The 19214-nt window shown below is 42.8% G+C and overlaps 1 protein-coding gene across 5 annotated transcripts in view; it reads left to right on the top strand.

Moving 5' to 3' along the window:
- The first annotated feature begins 1173 nt into the window (after positions 1-1173).
- Positions 1174-19214, top strand: part of KDM3B (lysine demethylase 3B) — a 111389-nt gene continuing 93348 nt past the window's right edge. Inside the window, exons 1-2 of one of the 5 annotated variants that reach the window (XM_039485819.1) lie at positions 1290-1639; positions 17750-17788. In XM_039485819.1, coding sequence (XP_039341753.1) covers positions 1352-1639; positions 17750-17788 — 327 coding nt within the window. In that variant the 5' untranslated portion in view covers positions 1290-1351. Of the gene's footprint in view, positions 1266-1289; positions 1640-16975; positions 17033-17749; positions 17789-19214 lie in introns of those variants that run through there. The other 4 variants (XM_039485818.1, XM_039485821.1, XM_039485822.1 and 1 more) reach the window with 4 other exon arrangements.

Here is a 19214-nt window from a genome sequence, read left to right as displayed (position 1 = left end):
TCTCCCACTACCTGCTCTAACATTCCCCTGTGCCCCTCCATCTCCCTTATTGTCATCTCTTTAACATCCCCTACCCTCACGCTGCCTTGATCTTCCTCCTGCCTTGTACGTTCCCTTGCATACACCCCACATTCCCATTTTTACAATTTCTTGACCATGGAACTCTCAAGGAAGTTGGCAGCCAGTCTCCAGTTTCATTGGAAACAATGGGTAGTGATGGCTTCACTTTCCCATATAACATAACAAGATTAGAGAAAAATGGTGGCAATCTTTACTGAGGTCAGCCTGTAATTTCAGTCCTGTTGAAGTGATGGGAAAAATGGGCATTTTGATTAAGGCCAAAAATTGTAAGTATGGGTGGTAGAAATTGGCGATCATAACAAATGCATCTAAAACGGAGAGACTTGTGATAAAATTGCAACAGTTGGCAACTCCTGGTGTTTGCTGCTGATGGAACTAGCATAAAGAAATGTTTGTCATCTGTTCATAGCCCCAGGGACATCACCCATCAGTGCCATCACAGTTGTTTCGGTGCTGTAGCCTAGGCCTTGTATACACTGGAAAGGGTTTGGCAGTAAAACTATACCATACAGCAAATGTTCCTAGTGGAGCTGCACCTTAGACTAGCAAGACTTATTTTGCTTACTGTAGTTCCTAGAACAAAGTATACAATGCCATCAGAATAACTTTTTTGATGGTATAACTATGTCTACACTAGGGCTTTTGCCAGCACACTTAGGGTGTATAAGGATGTGTGACTTTTTTCACACCCCTGACACAGCTGTGCCAGCCAAGTGCAGACCAGGCCCCAGGTTGCCTGTCAGAACTTCGGGATGAAGGCTGCACTTCCCAGCCCTCGCTGCTTTGCCTGACAGAAAACTCTAAACAGCAGGAGCCCCCCGAGCCCTGTCCCTCGCATCCCTCAGAGGCATGAGCCAAGCCACAGCAGGCGCTTCCTAGGAGCGGCCGGACTGGGTCAGACCACAGGTCTGTCTAGCCCAGTGTCCTGCCTTCTGGCAGCGGCCAGTGCCAGGTGCCCCAGCGGGAATGAACAGGACCGGTAACCATCCAGTGATCCATCCCCCGCCGCCTGGCTAACAGCCCTTGATGGACCTTCCTCCCGGAACGTATCTAGTTCTTCTCCCACCCCCTGCGCTGCCCAGGTGTGTCCCGCGAGGCAAGCTGGGCTCCGGGGCAGGCGCAGCTGCCGGTGGGAAGGAAAGAGCGCCGCAGTGCACGCCGGGATTTGGAGGGAAGTGAGGCTGGTGAGGTGCCTGCTGGGAGCGGATCTGGCTCATGCGGGGCATGCTGGGAGCAGAGGAGGAAGGGGGAGCTAGTGCTAGCGCGGTGTATGCCGGGATCGGGGCGGGCCGTGCTCGCACTGAGAGGCCCAGCGCGGGGCGGCCGCTCGGTGTCTCGGGGCGGCGGCGACCGTTGGGGCGGCTCCGGAGACTCCTACCCGGCGGGGATGGCGGATGCGGCGGCTTCCCCGGTGGGGAAGCGGCTCCTGCTGCTCCTGGCGGCCAGTCCCGGCGAGGGTGAAGCGGTGGGGCTGGAGCCGGGGCCTGCCCTGCCCTCTCGGGCTTGGCGGAGCGGCACCGTGCGGGCCATGAGCGGAGCGGTGCCCCAGGACCTGGCGGTGAGACCCGGCCGGGGAAGCTTTGGGGAAGCCCGGGGCGTAGACGGGAGGGCTTAGGCGAGCGGGGCGGCGCCGGCAGGGGGCTCCCGGCGGGGCCTGGCCTCCTCTCCGCTTCCCCCTGGGCCTGTGCGCTGCGGGGGGGAAGGGAACAGTTGGGGCGTGTTGTCCCCCCTCCCCTCGTGGGCTAGGGCCGCTCTTCCCGCGGCGCTGGGTGATGCCTCGGGCTGTGAAACTACCCCCGCCTCGTTAACGGCCTGGGGTGTTTCACGCAGCGCCCTGTTAGGGGCATTTTGCGCCTACCCCGTCCAGTGTTGCTGGGATCGTTGCGGTTGTTTGGTGTATCAGCCTCTCTTAGTTTGTTTACAGCGTATGTTTCACTTTCACTGTAGTTAGGCGCTAGCTCAGTTCTGCAGGATTTGGGGCTGGAAGAAATATCTGGGAAGGTTTAACCCAAACTGTTTCTATGTGGATTAGATAAGCAAGCTTTTTTCTAAACCAGCCTTACGTTGTGGTTTTATACAATGAGGCTCTGCAGAGCTGAAAGGAATTTCATTGCTGCTACTATCAGAGGGGTAGCCGTGTTAGTCTGGATCTGTAAAAGTAGCAATGAGTCCTGTGGCACCTTATAGACTAACAGACATATTGGAGCATGAGCTTTCGTGGGTGAATACCCACTTTGTCGGATGCATCCGACGAAATGGGTATTCACCCATGAAAGCTCATGCTCCAATATGTCTTAGTCTATAAGGTGCCACAGGACTCTTTGCTGATATTGCTGCTACTGTTTTCCAAAGATCATATGTAGCCTTAAATGTTACTTAACATCTTAACTTTGAAATACAATATGGCCACTTGAAAATAGTGTATAGTGTACCCACATGGCATTGACTTAAGACACTTGCATTGAAGTTCCCCACTCACTCTGTACATACATGTTCGTAGATGTGAGGAGTCTGACCACAGTGGGATGGGGTGGCTGAATATAGGAGTGATTCCAATGGTTTAGTCATCTCATTTGGTGAAGGAGTTTGGCTAATAAGGTACCTGTAAAATCTACAACTGCAATATTTGTGAGAAATTAATTTAGAAATGGGAGGTTTCTGATTATCTGCTAGGATGGGGGGAGGGGGTCTATGGATTTAGGCATTGAAGTACTGAGCATCGAGGTCCCTAGAAAATCACAGGAACAATTCCATGATCCACAAAGCTGAGTTAGGCTCTTAGGCATTCTGTACAATTTATGGAAAGAGCTAGGTGTCCAAGAACACAATCCATAAAAACTATTATGCTAGGCATGGAGCCACCTGAGCTAGCCAGTTGGAGGTGCCAAGGAGCAGGGTGTGCGCTAAGCCTTATCCGTCCCTCAGAAATAAGTGCCTAAGGCCAGGTTGCAGGGAGGCACCTAGCTATTCTTGCTGATCCATGAATGGGAAGGAACCTGCCACATGGAGTCAAGTAGGTTAGGTGCATAATGCTTTTCTTGCAGGAATGAGTTAAGCATTTGCCTTTCTCCACACATGGGGAGGGAGCTGGTGGTGCCAATTATATAACTTTTACCCCAGTGGTTAGAGTACATGCCTGGGATGTGGGAGACCCAAATTCAATTATTCCCCTCTGGCAGAGGGGAAGAAGTGATTTGAACAGGGGTTTCTCTTTCCCTCTGGCATAGGAGGGAATTAAACCTGGGTGACCTAGACAAGTGCTGTAAGAACTGAGCTGAAAGTATTAATGTGAGCAACTTCTACCACTATTATCATTTCCTCTAGGCAGCTTTTGAATGGGACCCAATCTGTTAGGCATGCTTAGAGGTTGCCTATCAGATCGGGCCCTATGTGCAGGTTAGGCAGCGAGACACCCGTCGTCTTTTGGTTCATGATTTGTTCTGGGACTTCGGTGGGAGATAAGTGTCCAGATGCCTAGAGCAAGGCAGCATTGTACATGCTGAGAGGCAAAAAGTTAGCCATTGAGGGAACTTTTACCCTGAAATCTTTGACATTGAATCAGTTTAGGTGCCTATGAGGTTCAGTGTGAGTTTTGTGGATTGTAGTGGAGCCAAAACTGGGACTTAAGTGCCTAAATACCTTTGTGGGTTGCACCCTTAGTGTCTGGGTGCATAAAACCTTGTTAAATGATAGATGTTTTTGCTAGAAAGGTATTCAGGTTTGTTTATTAGCATAGGCAGCATGTACTAGATCCCTGTCATTTGGAAGCTTTAGACCCAATCTGGGGAAACAGAATTGTTTCTAATTCTGCAAAAGCAACAAAGAATCCTGTGGCACCTTATAGACTAACAGACGTTTTGCAGCATGAGCTTTCGTGGGTGAATACCCACTTCTTCAGATGCATCTTGCATCTGAAGAAGTGGGTATTCACCCACGAAAGCTCATGCTGCAAAACGTCTGTTAGTCTATAAGGTGCCACAGGATTCTTTGTTGCTTTTACAGATCCAGACTAACACGGCTGCCCCTCTGATACTTCTTAATTTGTAGGCATGCTTCTCCTAAAAAGCATCTCTAATGTTTGCATTTGACCAATTTTTGTCCACAGGTACTGGGAGCACATTTTGGAAGGCCTTTGGTAAGGCTGGGGGGAGGAATAGCTCAGTGGTTTGAGCATTGGCCTGCTAAACCCAAGGTTTTGAGTTCAATCCTTGAGGGGACCACTTAGGGATCTGGGGCAAAAATCAGTATTTGCTCCTGCTAGTGAAAGCAGGGGGCTGGACTCAATGACCTTTCAAGGTCTCTTCCAGTTCTAGGCGATAGGTATATCTCCTATTATTATTATTATTATTTATTATTAACTCAGCCCATAAGGTGAAAAATCAAACCAAAATCTGGGGACAAGTATCTTTGCCTTCAGTGCTCTACATCATAGCACCTATGTACATCCAACTTTTTCTCCCTTTATATTTCTTCTTGTCCCCACCCCTTTGCCAGTGATGTCAGGCTTGATAATCCTTTACTCTCCTTTCATAAGTATTTATCTTCTTCCAAGCTGAGTGTGGAACATCTTTCTTGAACCTGTTCAAGCTACCTCCCTTGCCATAGTCTTTGGTGGCAGGGAATTTCTTCTTTCATATCACCTATACAAAGTGTGAGGGATGCTAGTATACATTTAGGAACAAAGAATGTAGGCCATACTTGCATTCCAGAGGTTCTGTTCTGGGAAGCTGAGACTGACAAAGATTTGAGGGTCATCGTGGATAATCAGTCCCTTTGCCCACACCATCATACTGGGAGTTCATTTTTATCTAATGTTGACCCTAGGGTGCATAAATAGGGGAATCTCAAAAAGGAGTAGAGAGGTTATTTTAACTCTGTATTTGGTACTGGTGTAACCACTGTTGTAATACTGTGTGCAGATCTGGTGCCCACAATTTAAGAAGGATGTGTTGATAAATTGGTGAGGGTTCAGTGGAGAGAGCCACAAGAATGATCAGAGAATTAGAAAAGATGTCTTACAGTGATAGACTTAAGGAACTCAATCTATTTTGATTAACAAAGGTTAAGGGGTGACTTGATTAGTCTGTAAGTACTTATCCAGAGAACAACTATTTAATAATGGGCTCTTCAGTCTAGCAGAGAAAGGTATAACATGATCCAAAGGCTGAAAGTTGAACCTAGACAAATTCAGACTGGAAATGAGGTGTAAATTTTTAACGGTGAGAGTAATTAACCATTGGAACAATTAACACTGGTCATGGTTTGACAATATTTAAATCAAGATTGGATGTTTTTCGAAGAGTTTTAAGAATTATTTTGCAGAAGTTCTATGGTCTGTGCTATGCAGGATGATCACAATGGCACTTCTGGCCATAGAATCTATGAAACTTAAATGGTTAGCATCCCTTTTTATTTGCTAATGTGTCCAAGTCTTACTGATTCCTCCTCCCCCATTTTGATGCTGACTGCTCATGTCAATTTTTGGATTGTGTGCTCTTTGGGGTAGATGCATTTTTTTTTTATTTTTTTTTTATTTTTTTGAGGTTTCAGGCATATGCCTGGACACTTGGAAGATAAAAAAGATAAGTGGAATGACCTGATTTTTCCCACTTGAATACAGTCAGTGGGCATCTAGAACAGGTGCGAGGTATTTGCATTTCAGGATAAACATAAAGCAAATGCAGAAGATGTGATTTTAAGTCAGGTTCTGGACTGCGTGAGCACTGGGCCCAATATGTTAATATACAAGTTCTTTGACTGTTTCAAGTTGCTTTAATTGTAAACTAACTCTTAAGGAATGATTGCTATAGTGCATTGTCTGCTCTACAGGCACATCTCCCAAAAGCAGGAACCCAGCCTTTGCTGGGAATACTTTTTAAGAGGGGAAGAGTTTCAGAGCTGTTCCTTCTGACCAATTTATGGAAGGATAGTTTTGTTACTGTATCTGTCATTGTTCTTCAGAGTTTTTGGAGGGCTGAGATTCCAACCTCTTTTTTTTTTTTTTTTTTCTGGTGAGGAGGATGTGACCTCTTTAAGTGATGCTGCTCTCAGCTCATGCCAGCCTTAATTTTATACAGGTTTTATACAATATTGAGTTAGTGCTTGCACCCCGATTTTAACATCATCTTGGTGCAAGGTTGTTTTGCCAATGAGCTTTTGGAATCTCAGAATCACTACATGGGGGAAGATTTTCACCAAGTATCCTGGTTAGCTACTGCTATCATGGTGCAATGGTGCAGCACCTGATGGTGTAATTGTGTAGCATTTGTTTGATTTTTGTTTTGTTGGGCAACCTGCTTCCCTGCCTGCTAGCAGTCTGGTGAGTAGGAACTTTTGTGAAATCATAGCCCTTGGTATCAGCCTGCTCAAGAGTTCTGTAGGTGTTGCAGCTCTCATCCTGTTTTCCTCCATCGCCAAATCTTGTATGATTGCTTTCTCACTAGCACTTATTTATTCCAGAGCCTTGGATAGCAGCATAATAGGAACTGTCACAACTAGGGACACTGTAATGGTTAGGTTGTCTACTGTGGTCATTGGTTGCACATTGTTCTTGAGAAAAGGTTCCATCAAGCTCTGTTTTGGAGTTTGGTTTCTCTTGCCCGGGGCTTGTGGTGATACAAGAATGAAGCCTGGTCGCGCACACACTAACTTATACATAGTTACAGTTTAAACTCCCTTTCTGTTATAAAGCTAACTTTTTCCCCTGTCCTCTGACCTTGCTAAAGTTTAACCATTTTTCCTGAAAACTTGTTTCTCAAGGATAGTTTTTCTGTGAAGTTTGAGGGAAATTGGACAAGGTGTTTCAGAGGGTATGTCTACACTATGGGATTATTCCGATTTTACAGAAATCGATTTTTTGGAAACAGATTGTATAAAGTCGAGTGCACGTGGCCACGCTAAGCACATTAATTCGGCGGTGTGCGTCCATGTACCAAGGCTAGCGTCGACTTCCGGAGCGTTGCACTGTGGGTAGCTATCCCATAGTTCCCGCAGTCTCCCCCGCCCATTGGAATTCTGGGTTGAGATCCCAATGCCTGATGGGGCCAAAAATTTGTCGTGGGTGGTTATGGGTAAATGTCGTCAGTCAATCCTCCCTCTGTGAAAGCAAGGGCAGACAGTCATTTCGCACCCTTTTCTCTGGATTGCCCTGGCAGATGCCATAGCACGGCAACCATGGAGCCCGTTCAGCCTTTTTTCACTGTCACTGTATGTCTACTGGATGCTGTTGACAGATGCACTACTGCAGCGCTACACAGTAGCATCCCCTTGCCTTTTGCAAGTTAGCAAAGACGGTTACCATCCCTACTGTACCGTCTGCTGCTTTGCAAGTTGGCAATGATGGTTACCAGTCATACGGTACCATCTGCTGCTGTCATGGGTGCTCCTGGCCGGCCTCGGTGAGGTCGGTCGGGGGTGCATGGACAAAAATGGGAATGACTCCCCAGGTCATTCTCCAAGTTTTTTGTCTAATGGAGAGTCAGTCCTGCCTTAGAAAATCAGGCAAGCCAACTAAAGAACCAGAGAGGCAAATGGCCGCTCTGGGTCAGAGCCCCAGATATCCCGCAGAAATGATGAGCTGCATGCCATTCTAGGGGGTGCCCCTGCAACAACGCCACCTGTTGCTTCCCTCCTCCCCTATCCCTCCTGGGCTACCGTGGCAGTTATCCCCTCATTTGTGTGATGAAGTAATAAAGAATGCATGAATAAGAAACAACACTGACTTTATTGCAAGCAGAGATCAAAGGGGGGAGGGTGGTTGGCTTACAGTGAAGTAGAGTGAACAACCATTCTGCCCTTGCTCAGCCTATAGCTGAAAATGGGAATCTGTAACAAGCACTAGGATAGAAGCACAGGCAGGACTGAATCTCCATTTGTGTGTGGGACTTTGGTTGACACTGGTAAAATACAAAATGTCCCAGGATATGTAAGTTGGGGGACAGTTCTAGACGGCAGCTTAATTTATTTTATTTGCAGCAAAATGTAGAGGTCTAAGTATCTGATTGTGAGCCATGGTAGCAAGGAGTAGGCTGGGGTAGGCGTGACTGTGCGGTACTGCTGACTGGGAGAGCAGCCTGAGGCAGAAGCCTCCAGCTGCCATGATATTCCAGGCAGGACTGAATCTCCATTAGACAAAACTTAAAGAAGAGAATGACCTGGATTCGTTCCCTTTTTTGACCAGGCGCCCCCGGCCGACTTCACCGAGGCCACCCAGGAGCACCCACGGGACGACGATGACGGATACCAGTCATACTGTACCGTCGGCCTTCCGCAAGGCAAGGCAAGGGGATGCTGCTGTGTAGCGCTGCAGCACCGCGTCTGCCAGCAGCATCCAGTAGACATACGGTGACACTGAAAAAAGGCGAGAAACAATTTTTTCCCCTTTGTTTTCATGGGGGGCTGATGACACATACCCTGAACCACCCGCAACAATGTTTTTGACCCTTCAGGCTTTGGGAGTTCAGCCTAGAATTCAAATGGTTTTCAGAGAGTGCGGGCTCTGTGGGATAGCTACAGTCGTCAGTTGCCCCTCCCTCCGTGAGCATCCACTTGATTCTTTGGCTTTCTGGTACGCTTGTCTCAGCTCCTTAAGTTTCACGCAGCACTGTGTTGAGCCCCTGTTGTGGCCCCTGTCCATCATGGCCTTGGAGATTTTTTCAAATATTTTGGCATTTCGTCTTTTGGAATGGAGTTCTGATAGAACAGATTCATCTCCCCTACAGAGATCAGATTCAGTGTCTCCCGTACGGTCCGTGCTGGAGCTCTTTTTTGATTCTGGGACTGCACGGTCACCTGTGCTGATCAGCGCTCCACGCTGGGCAAACAGGAAATGAAATTCCAAAGTTTGCGGGGCTTTTCCTGTCTACCTGGCCAGTGCATCTGAGTTCAGGTTGCTGTCCAGAGTGGTCACAATGGTGCACTGTGGGATAGCTCCCGAAGACCAATACCGTCGAATTGCGGCCACACTAAGCCTAATTCGAAATGGCAATACTGATTTCAGCACTACTCCCCTCGTTGGGGAGGAGTACAGATATCGATATTAAGAGCCCTTTATATCGAAGTAAAGGGCTTCGTTATGTGGATGGGTACAGGGTTAATTCGGTTTAACACTGCTAAATTCGAGAAACTCGTAGTGTAGACCAGGCCAGAGATTTGCAGGTTCCCTAAGAGCTCTTCTCATTTCTGGAAAATCTGCTAACTTACTAACAGCTTCTCTCTCAAACTGCTTGATCTAGAAATTCCAAATCTATTTTTGCTGAGCTGGCCATGTTGAGGAATTTATTTCACATTTTGCTGTTGGAGTGTCTAATTTAGATAAATTGAACAATAAATACTTAGTCCAGGGCATTGAAAGGGCTAGTGACAAGAGTGCTTAATGATGTCTGGCTGTAAGCAACAGCAATACACAATAAACTTTTCTCCAAGTCAATCTGTGGCTCTGCTGTGGTTGTTTAACTCAGATTTAACTGCCCATCAACACTGAAAATGTCCATACCAGCTCTTGCGTGTTAAAATTCATAATCTTGCACATTACAAATATTCTTAAAAAAAAAAAAAAATCCAAGGCATGCTTTTTCAGAGTGTGGGCCACATCTTAACAAGATTGTCTTATGGACATCTTCCTTCTCAATGGCTGGAACGACATGGGGCGCCAACCCCTAAACGTTATGCTCTTCAACCTCGGCACGCTGTTATTCAGTGGCAGAATATTGCCCTCCAGTATGGGCTCACTCATCTTGCACAAAAATTATTCATGTACAGCTTAATTCCGCCATGTGTATTATTTCAGGCACACTTAAATTTACTTCTCTACCATGGTTACCGATTCTCTGCGATATTGCTCTGCCCAGTGCTTGCAGAGAGGAAAGCATAGCTAAGCTTGTGACAAAATTGTGTGATGTGCCATATCTACTGTTAATTAAAGACTTGTGTAATCCACCACATGGTCATCTGTCCTCACGTTGCCCATTGTGGCTAAGTTTACTGGGTGAGAGATTTACAATAGAGGACACGTGGCGAGCTTTAGAGTCTGCAGAGAAAGTGACAAATAACTCTTGTGTCAGACCCCACTCAACATCAACCTGGGGTTTGATTTACAGCAAATGTGGTGGAGCCTTGTTAACCAGTTTTGTACTGAACATGGAATTTGTGCTGAAGCAGAATTTCAGTGGCATTTTAGAGGCAGTCCACTATGTCAATGTGGGCAGCCACAAACCATGACACATTATTGAGGAGTGCAAATGACTCAACCTCCTGGAGGTCTTTGTCTCTTGATGGGATTGCATACACCAAATATTTATAGTGATCATGAAACCACCGTGGTGGCAACTATAGAAATTAACATGAAAAATTAACATTAGAAAATTATTTAATATATTGCTCTGGGATGAGCATAACCCTCACCCTTCCATGGTAAGAGGCCATTAAGTTCCTTTATGGAACCAAAAAGCGAAAATAATAGCAAACCTCCACCCAAAACACAAGCACATGTTACTTCCCAAAACAAAAGCACATGCAAGGGATGAGGGTGGATAGTGATTTAAATCAATTTGATTTAAATCAAAGTCAGGAAGACTCAATTTAATCATGGATTTCTATATAAAAGTGCATTCCTGTTGGTTGTTATAACCTTAATACATATTCTTCACAACTCAGAGATGTAGGTTTCATTTTTAGAAGGTACACATTATACATTTTAAAAATGATTTATTTTGAAAAGTTTTCAGATTAGTTTTACAGCTGTATCAGAAAATGAATAATTGATTGCTTGGTTATTTCATTTACCAAAGTTAATTGGGGGTGAACTATCTTCTTCAATGACTTCATAAATATCTCCTATGCAACAGGTTAATCATTAATATTTGGAGGATTTTCTTGCCATGCTTTAGTAGAAGGAGAACATCACCAGACAGACATTTAAATTGTTTTATTTAACTAAAACAACATTATGTAGTCTGGATTTTTTTCTTCAACAGCAAACACAATATTTTAACAAAACAAGCATATGAATTTTTGAATTTAGTTAAACATTCAAGTTTTTTAAAATCAGGTTTGTTTTTGTTAAAATTGTTTTTAACTAAAATAGTTAAATGAAATATTTGTTTTAAAAAAACAAAAATTAAATTGACTATGTCAGCCAAAGCAGCAAAGAGTCCTGTGGCACCTTATAGACTAACAGACATTTTGGAGCATGAGCTTTCGTGGGTGAATACCGACTTCGTTGGAGTGGGTATTCACCCATGAAAGCTCATGCTCCAAAACGTCTGTTAGTCTATAACGTGCCACAGGACTCTTTGCTGCTTTTACAGATCCAGACTAACATGGCTACCCCTCTGATATGTCAACCAGGTCAACATGAGAAACTTAAAACATTGGTTTCTGCAATTAACTCAGTTGTCTTCACCTTCATTTTCCTGTTTGTTCATAATCTGGAAAAGAAAATCAAGCTTTCCTGCTTTTTCAGGTCCCAAACGATTTGGAATGAATTATTCCAAAGGAAGAAAATATTCTTTCTACACCAGCAGAAGAAGCTACTGCTGTTAAAAGTGAGATTATCACTTCAACAGTCTCTGAATCCAAGTATTTAACTGACTTCCTCCAGTTCACTGATGTGACTTTCTTTAAAACATCATCAGCAAACATATATTTCTTGAATGGTTCACCCTTAGCTCTGAAGTTTATTATAGTTTGCATTATGGAGGGATGATTGCTGGCTGACCATGTCATAGCCAACTCCTCTTCTTCAGCAGTTAAGGTTTGACCCTGGTACCGAGTACTGAGACTATTTGCAAGAAAATGAGCTGGAGATAGTGCTTGTTCCATTAGCTGTTTTATTGCTGACACTGTTGAAATTTGGAAGTAACTGAGTGAGATCTTAAAAAGAGAAATATGCAATGACAGTTAAATTACAAGTATTTAAAAAAAGATTTCCCTGCATTTTGTTCAAGGCTACAGAAATAGGCTTCAGGGTACTGAGTATGTGTTCAACATTTCTCTTAAGCCCAATGTTGAACTTTGGCTTTGACAAGGTCATCTATTTTTTTCACGATTTTGTTCACAAACTGTTATCAGATTAGGCCACTTCTTGATATAGTGCTCAAAACAGTCCACTACTGAGTTCCATCGCACGTCTTGTGGGAGAGTTAGCTTGGTTCCTCCCACTTTTTTCAGAGCAGCTGCTGCAAAGTGGTTGTTACGGAAGTATTTTGCAATTTCAAGAACATTCGCCTTTATTTCTGGAACACTGAAGTCTTTGGCTAGGAGGTGCATCAAATGAGCACTGGAATTGTATGTTGTTAGCTTGGGATGCTCTTCACTCTCTCTTCTAAATTTCTTCTCATCTTGGATACATTTGCAGCATTGTCTGTGACCAAGCTGCATGCTAGACATTTGAATTTTTTTTCCACAGTTTGTTATAGCTTTTACTGCTACTTCTTGTAAGTATTCTGCTGTGTGCACATTTTCTGAAGCATCAGTTGTTTCTGTAAGGAAGACATTCTCTTCTTCTGTTGTCACACAAGCACATTGTGGACATTGCTCCACCTATCAAGACTCAGGTTAACAATTTCACCCTCTTGACCTTTTGCACACTGCTCAATTTCTCTTTCATACACTTTATCCAGCAATTTGCCTGCGACATCTGCTCTGTTGAGTGGACTGTATCTTGGTCTTAATGACTGAACCATGTTAATGAAGTGTGGGTTCTCAGTCATATGGAAAGGAGAGTTTGTTGCATAAACAAACTGGGCAATTTTTTCATCAGTTACCTCTTTTTGTAATCTGCTGGTTCTTATCACAAACTTGTCTATGGTTGTTTCTGGATGATGGAGGTTTTTTTTCTTTTTGCTACAGGTGATATACTGTGGCTATGTGACATACATGATGTGACTGAAACACTATCGTTGGCAGATAACTCTGAAACTATAGAAAATGATTGTGATCTTGAAGGTGGATAGTCCTCAGAATCCTGTATGTTGAGGCTGGATTCTCTTAAACAAAATAAGTCAATGCAGTTATTTAATTATTACCATACTGCTCATTTAGTATTATTCATTGCATTCACTGACACTCAGTACTACTTTAAAGGTGAAATTGTAAAAGGAAGATCTTCCTAATTCAGCTATTTATTTTTATCATAACTGCATAAAAAATGATAGTACCAGAGAGTAACAACTATATATTTTGCTCAAACATGAGAATTCAAGAATAGTCCAGAAGGAAGACAGGCAGTCCTTAAGAAAGAAGTATGAAATGAAAAATATCAAAGGGGTAGCCGTGTTGATTGAACTAACCTCGTTATCTCTAGCCTGATTCTTGCTTGCATATTTATACCTGCCTCTGGAAATTTCCACTACATGCATTCGAAGAAGTGGGCATTCACCCACGAAAGCTCATGCTCCATTACGTTTGTTAGTCTACAAGGTGTTTATGAAATGAAAGTTTACCAACCTGAAGATCCTGCATGTTCAGACTTCTTCCTTTCATCATCTTTAACGCAGCTTCCTCATGAGTGGTAACAGCTAATTTACAAAAACAATGAGGAGTACTTGTGGCACCTTTACTTGTTTTTGCTGATACAGACTAACTGCTGTGAAGCTAATTTACAGACAATGGCATGTATAGTTGGGATTACTTTGCATTTATCAGCCTTGAATTTCATCTGCCATTTTATTGCCCAGTCACCCTAGTTTTGTGAGATTCCTTTGCAACTCTTAACGGTCTGCTTTGGACTTAACTAAGACACTCCACCTGAATTGGCAGAGGACCCATGGAGGTTTGTGCACCAAAAGAGGTCGCAGCCAGTAGTGAAGAAGATGGAAGCTGATCACCATGAGCTCGCAAGTATAGCTCTGTATGAAATATGTGACGAGGGAAAGGAATTCTAATCTGGTTGGCAACATTTTTGAACAATTAAAAAAACGATAAATCTGGTTTGTAAAACAAGAAAAATTGGCAATAATGCAAAAATTAAGGGAGGCAGGTTGTGTGTGTGAGGAAAAAATGGCCACAAAAAGTATTGTTAGAAACATAAGGGTAGCCAGGAGAGAGTATCACAACATCTTAGTGAAAGTTAGTCACTCTCCCAATTAGGGACAGGAGAGACACCAAGTTGAAGGAGCAAAGCTTGGAAATACAGGGATCCGCCCCACAAGTTTTGGTTAAGTCTGAGTGGTAAACTATAACGGGGTTTTGGCTATTGTGTGTAATAGGATCTATGAAATCCATGGGAGTAGAGAACACTGGCTCAAACATAAGTTACTAGAACAGACATGCTAACAAGGCTAGCAAATCAGGGATCCAAAACTGAATCACCTAATTGGTCTCAAATGGAGACAGTGACTGAGGAATGTGCACCTGTGGGAAAATAGACCACTGGAATTCAGGCAAGAAGTCTTGATAGCAGTTATAATAGTGGATGAATGTGTTTGGATTTCATTATGGCTTATTATAATAAATACCTGGAAAGGTGTTTTACAATTTCAGTCTGTGGAAATTCCCTTAAAAGTTGTGGTCTAGGTGAAAAAAATGATTTGTAAAAAATTGGTTTGCAATGAACAAGTGATCCTGCCTCCAGGAGCAGAAACCAGAACAGCAGCTACATGCTGTAGTAGCTTTCCACCAAAGGAAAGATCAGGAATGGTTGAAACCTGTTTTTGAGATCCAGGATGCTATATGCTTAAATGAGCAGCAACAGAACAGCCTAAGAGACTTTCTGGTTAGGAATTAGGAATTGTTCTTCTGATCCAACAAAGTTGTAGGTTGTACTGCACTATCCAAGAGAAGATTGATACTGGAGGAAATCAATCTATTTAGCAGCCACCTCATAGTTTCTGTAGCAAAGGAGGAAGAGGCCTTGTAGGCCATTGATGAAATGTTCAGTTATATGCCTTCCTGATCCCTTCAACCAGTGCTTGGATTTCATCCACAGTTCTGATTAAGAAAAATGTAGCACCAGATTTTGTGTGAACTACTGAAAACTAAATGAAGTGACTTTAAAGGACTCATAGCCTTTACCATGAATGGATGATACCCTGGATGCTATAGTGGGTTCAGTCTGGTTTTCCACACTGGGTTTTAGAAAAGGATATTAGCAAGTTGAGCCACTTGCCAGGGAAAAGGCTGCTTTCACAGATGAACAAGGCATCTGGCAATTTAAAGTGATGGCTTCTAGCTTGTACAATGCCCCTGTCACATTTAAGAGGCTAGTAGAAAGGGTATTGTATGGCATGCCTCTCATGGCCTGTTTATTATATGTAGATGAGATGCTGGTACATGCTAAAACCTTTGAATGAGAACTGATACCTTTACAAATAGTCCTTCTGAAACTGAACCTAAAGAAAGTTGTTTCGAAAAGATTGACGTTACTTTGGACACACAATCAATGAGCGGGGGAATTTCCAATGACAACCAATTAAAAAAAAAAAAAAAGTGGAGCTGCACAGAACTGGCCAACTCTCCAGACACTCTCGGATACATAAAATTTTGTAGTGCTCCATTCTTGTTGAACAGGGATTTGCCAATATTGCACGATTGTTGCATAGGTTGTGTGAAAAAGGGGGAACAATTTCAGTGGTCAGCAGGGTGTAATTTAGCATTTTCAGAATTCAGAAAGGCTCCTGTGATTGCTCTTGTCTTAGCCTACCCTTGTTTCAAAATGTCTTTCATATTGGATATAGATGCTAGTGCTTATGGATTGGTGATAGTATTGACACAAGAACTCAAAGGACTTGGGGTGGCTGGAAGGAAATCAGGAAGCAGAAAATTCCAAAGAGATGTGGACGGGAGTAAAACCTTTTTAGATTGGTGATGGGGAAAATATCCTGACATTTATTCTGTAAACATATGAATAGTTAAGATTGCATCATTTGTAACTTGTTAAATTAATTTATTTCTGTCTGGGGTGGATTGTTTAGTGTTGTTACCATTTTAGGCTCTGTTGGGATAAGCGAAGTTGAGACCAAGGGTGTTATGGATTGGGCATAACCACTACCCTTAAATTAAGGGAAGTGGATGTCTACACTGCAGCTGCTACAGTGGCATAGCTACAGTGCTATAGCTGTGCTTTTGTAACGCCATAGTGTAGATGCTTCCTATGTCAACGGAAAGGTTTTTCTATTGAAATAGGTAATCCACATCTCTTGAGAGGCAGTAGCTAAATTGACAGAACAATCCTTCTATCAACCTAGCTAAATTTACACCGGGGTGGAGTGGGGCGGGGAGATTAGGTTGACTCAACTTTCGTGCTCAGGGTGCAAAATTTCTCAAAGTCCTGAGGTCAGTGGTTTTCAACTTTTTTATTTGCAGACCCCTAAAACACTTCAAATGGAGGTGCAGACTCCTTTGGAAATCTTAGTTTGCAGATACTCAGGGTTCCATGGATCACAGATTGAAAACAACTGTTCTACAGTAATGACAATGTATCCATGGACCCATTAGACATAGACTGTGGACCCCCAGGGGTTCGCAGATCACAGGTTGTAAACCACTGAGCTAAGTTGACTTAAGTTTTAGGTTTAGATCAGGCCCAAGATAGTTAGAAAACCTTAATAGCTTCTTACATGGATTTAGAAAGCTGAAACAATAGAAGCCTCCACCAAAACACAGGCACATGTCACTGTCCAAAACACAGGCATATGTGAGTAGAGGGGTTTCGCTGGCTATTGTTTGAGTAGAGGTGCATATGAGAGAGAGAAAATATGATACCCAGGCATAGAGCTGGGAGCAGTAAAAGCCAAGGGTGCACTCAGAACAAACACTGGGAATGTGGTGCTGAGACACCTTTTGGTTTAAATGCTGACTGAAAAAAGGTCTTGTTTGATTTTTGCTGTGTTCAGGGAAACAGGACTTTATAAATAATCAGAATTGCATCAGAGAAACACCTGACTCTATCCACCAGTTTCTGCCCTTGACTGGAATAAACTGCAAGACCCTGAATTTTTGGTTAACAGCTCAGGTACAGCGGGATTACAACAATTTTGTTTTTTAATGTACTTAAGCAGGCAAAAAAAAGGAGAGTTGGTGTTCATGACCAATTATCTTGCTGTATACCACTACCAAGCACTGCTCAGTGGCCCATCAGTGAGTTGCACATGGCCCAGTATTTGGGAACTGTTGACGTAAGGGAATTCTCAGGGGGAAAAAAATTCATCAATGTAGGGTGTCCTGGAAGGGGTGGGTATGGAGAGTAAAACATTTTTACTCTTTTTCAATTTATTAACTTTTTGCTTTTGAGTATTACTTTGTGTATAGACTGTTTCACTGTTGTATAGTCATTCTGGTTGTGTAGGTCTTTCAACAGCAGCGGATAAATATTTTTCTTAATGCAAAAATATATATAAATTACAAAAAAAAAAAGTGTATAACCATAGATGTTTCAGCAGGATAAATCTGTGGAGGAAGGTGTAGACCTATAAACTTAACATGAATTTAAACTGACTAAATTTAAAGTTGGCAGGGACCCCTTAATCTTGTAAATATAAATTTACCTATTCCTGTTTTTTTTTAGGGGGAGAAGAGAGATTTTAGAAAAGTTTTCTCTCTTCCCCCCCCCCCCCCAAACTTCAGCTTGGAAATGGCTGTTAAAGCAACCATTGTAATAGAAAGTAATGGAAATACCTAATTATGGTTACCCCAAAACCATAACAATTTGCTTTTGCATTTCTACTTTCAGAACAACTTGAAACCTGGAGGAAAAACTGCATTTTTAAAGGTATACCCTGTCACCAGAAAGACGTTTTTGCCTTCTCCCAAAAATGACTGTGTTTGTAACAATGCCACAAAAGGCATACAGGGTTTCAAAGCTCAGTGTTGTCATATTGTGAAATTTAACATAGATGTGCAGCTACTAAATCTGCTACTGCAAACAGTTTAAGGGTTGGATCCAAAATTAGGTAGCTGACATGCAAGGATTCAGGGTAGCTGATGAAGGATTTTTGTTTTGTCACTTTGGTTTTTACAAAATCAAAGCCACGTACTTGAGAATTCCTTTATTCAGCAAGCAAGCTACACAAATATAATGGATTTGGGAAATGCAGGTTTTCAAAAAGACTTTACTTTATTGGAATGTCTCCTCTGTACATTTTGTGCAACAAAGGGAAGTGTTGAAAGCTAAGTTAGCTACCTTTTTTTGAATTTCCAGGCTTATATATGTTCAGGGTTGTTCCAGAATGCCAGTGCTATCAAGGTTTTTTATCGCATAAGTGACTAGTAGGTACTATCTTAATTCCAGATGAATAAATATTTTTGCCCTAGCTATACCTTATTTTTCTGATATTTCCTCTGAAAAAAGATGAATACCCAATAACAGCTCCCATATTCATTAGGTTAACCAAAGTTCATTTTGAAAGTACAGCTCTGACAAAATATTCAATACCACTTCTGCCTTTAGCATTCTCTCTTTCTCAGTAACTGAGTAGTTTCATTACAGAGAACTGACAGACTCTGCCTGATTGCCTGTATGCGTTTGGTGCGTGTGCATATATATGTATACCTGTTTGACCATGCAGGCAAAAAACCCAAACGGAGAAAGACATCAGTTCTATCTTTTACTATTTTTATGTGCGGGACTCAAACAAAAAGGGGGTGGCCATACACAGGAGAGAGGGGAAACTCTTAAATTTATAAACTTTATTAACACTAAGAGGTAGAAGATGGTTCTCTTTTGTCAAAGGAAAACATTTAAATAACAGTAAATAGGGACAAAACTGCAGAAGTAAAATTATTAGAAAAATGTTGATGTAATATTTTGTGCTAAACATAGTTATTTTTTACAAAATAGCTGTTGTGCATAATGAACTCTACTCATGGGTTATTGCCTTTGGCCCTGTCCCCTTCCTCTCCTCCTCAGACGGGGATGGATACTGGTTGTAAATGTCTCTTGAGGAAATGCAGGTACACATCCTCTGAGGGGTTTCAGGGTCTGATAGACTGCAGTTTGTGGACTCCAGAAGCCCCAGTATTGCCCAGTTGGAGAAGTTTCTAGAGGAGGATGCACACACTGCACAGCAGCAGCTGGAGGTAGAGGAATATGAGGAGGCAGACGGACACTGCACTCTGTCAGCCACCATCCTTACTAATGGATTCGTTAAGGAATGCTCCTGTTCTCTGTTGCCTTTCCTCCTCAAAAAAATGGTCGA

Source organism: Mauremys reevesii, linkage group 8 (genome assembly GCF_016161935.1).
Source record: "Mauremys reevesii isolate NIE-2019 linkage group 8, ASM1616193v1, whole genome shotgun sequence".
Classification (NCBI taxonomy): Eukaryota; Metazoa; Chordata; order Testudines; family Geoemydidae; genus Mauremys; species Mauremys reevesii.
The sequence above is the reverse complement of the archived record's forward strand: the minus strand, read 5'-3'. Positions and strand labels throughout refer to the sequence as shown.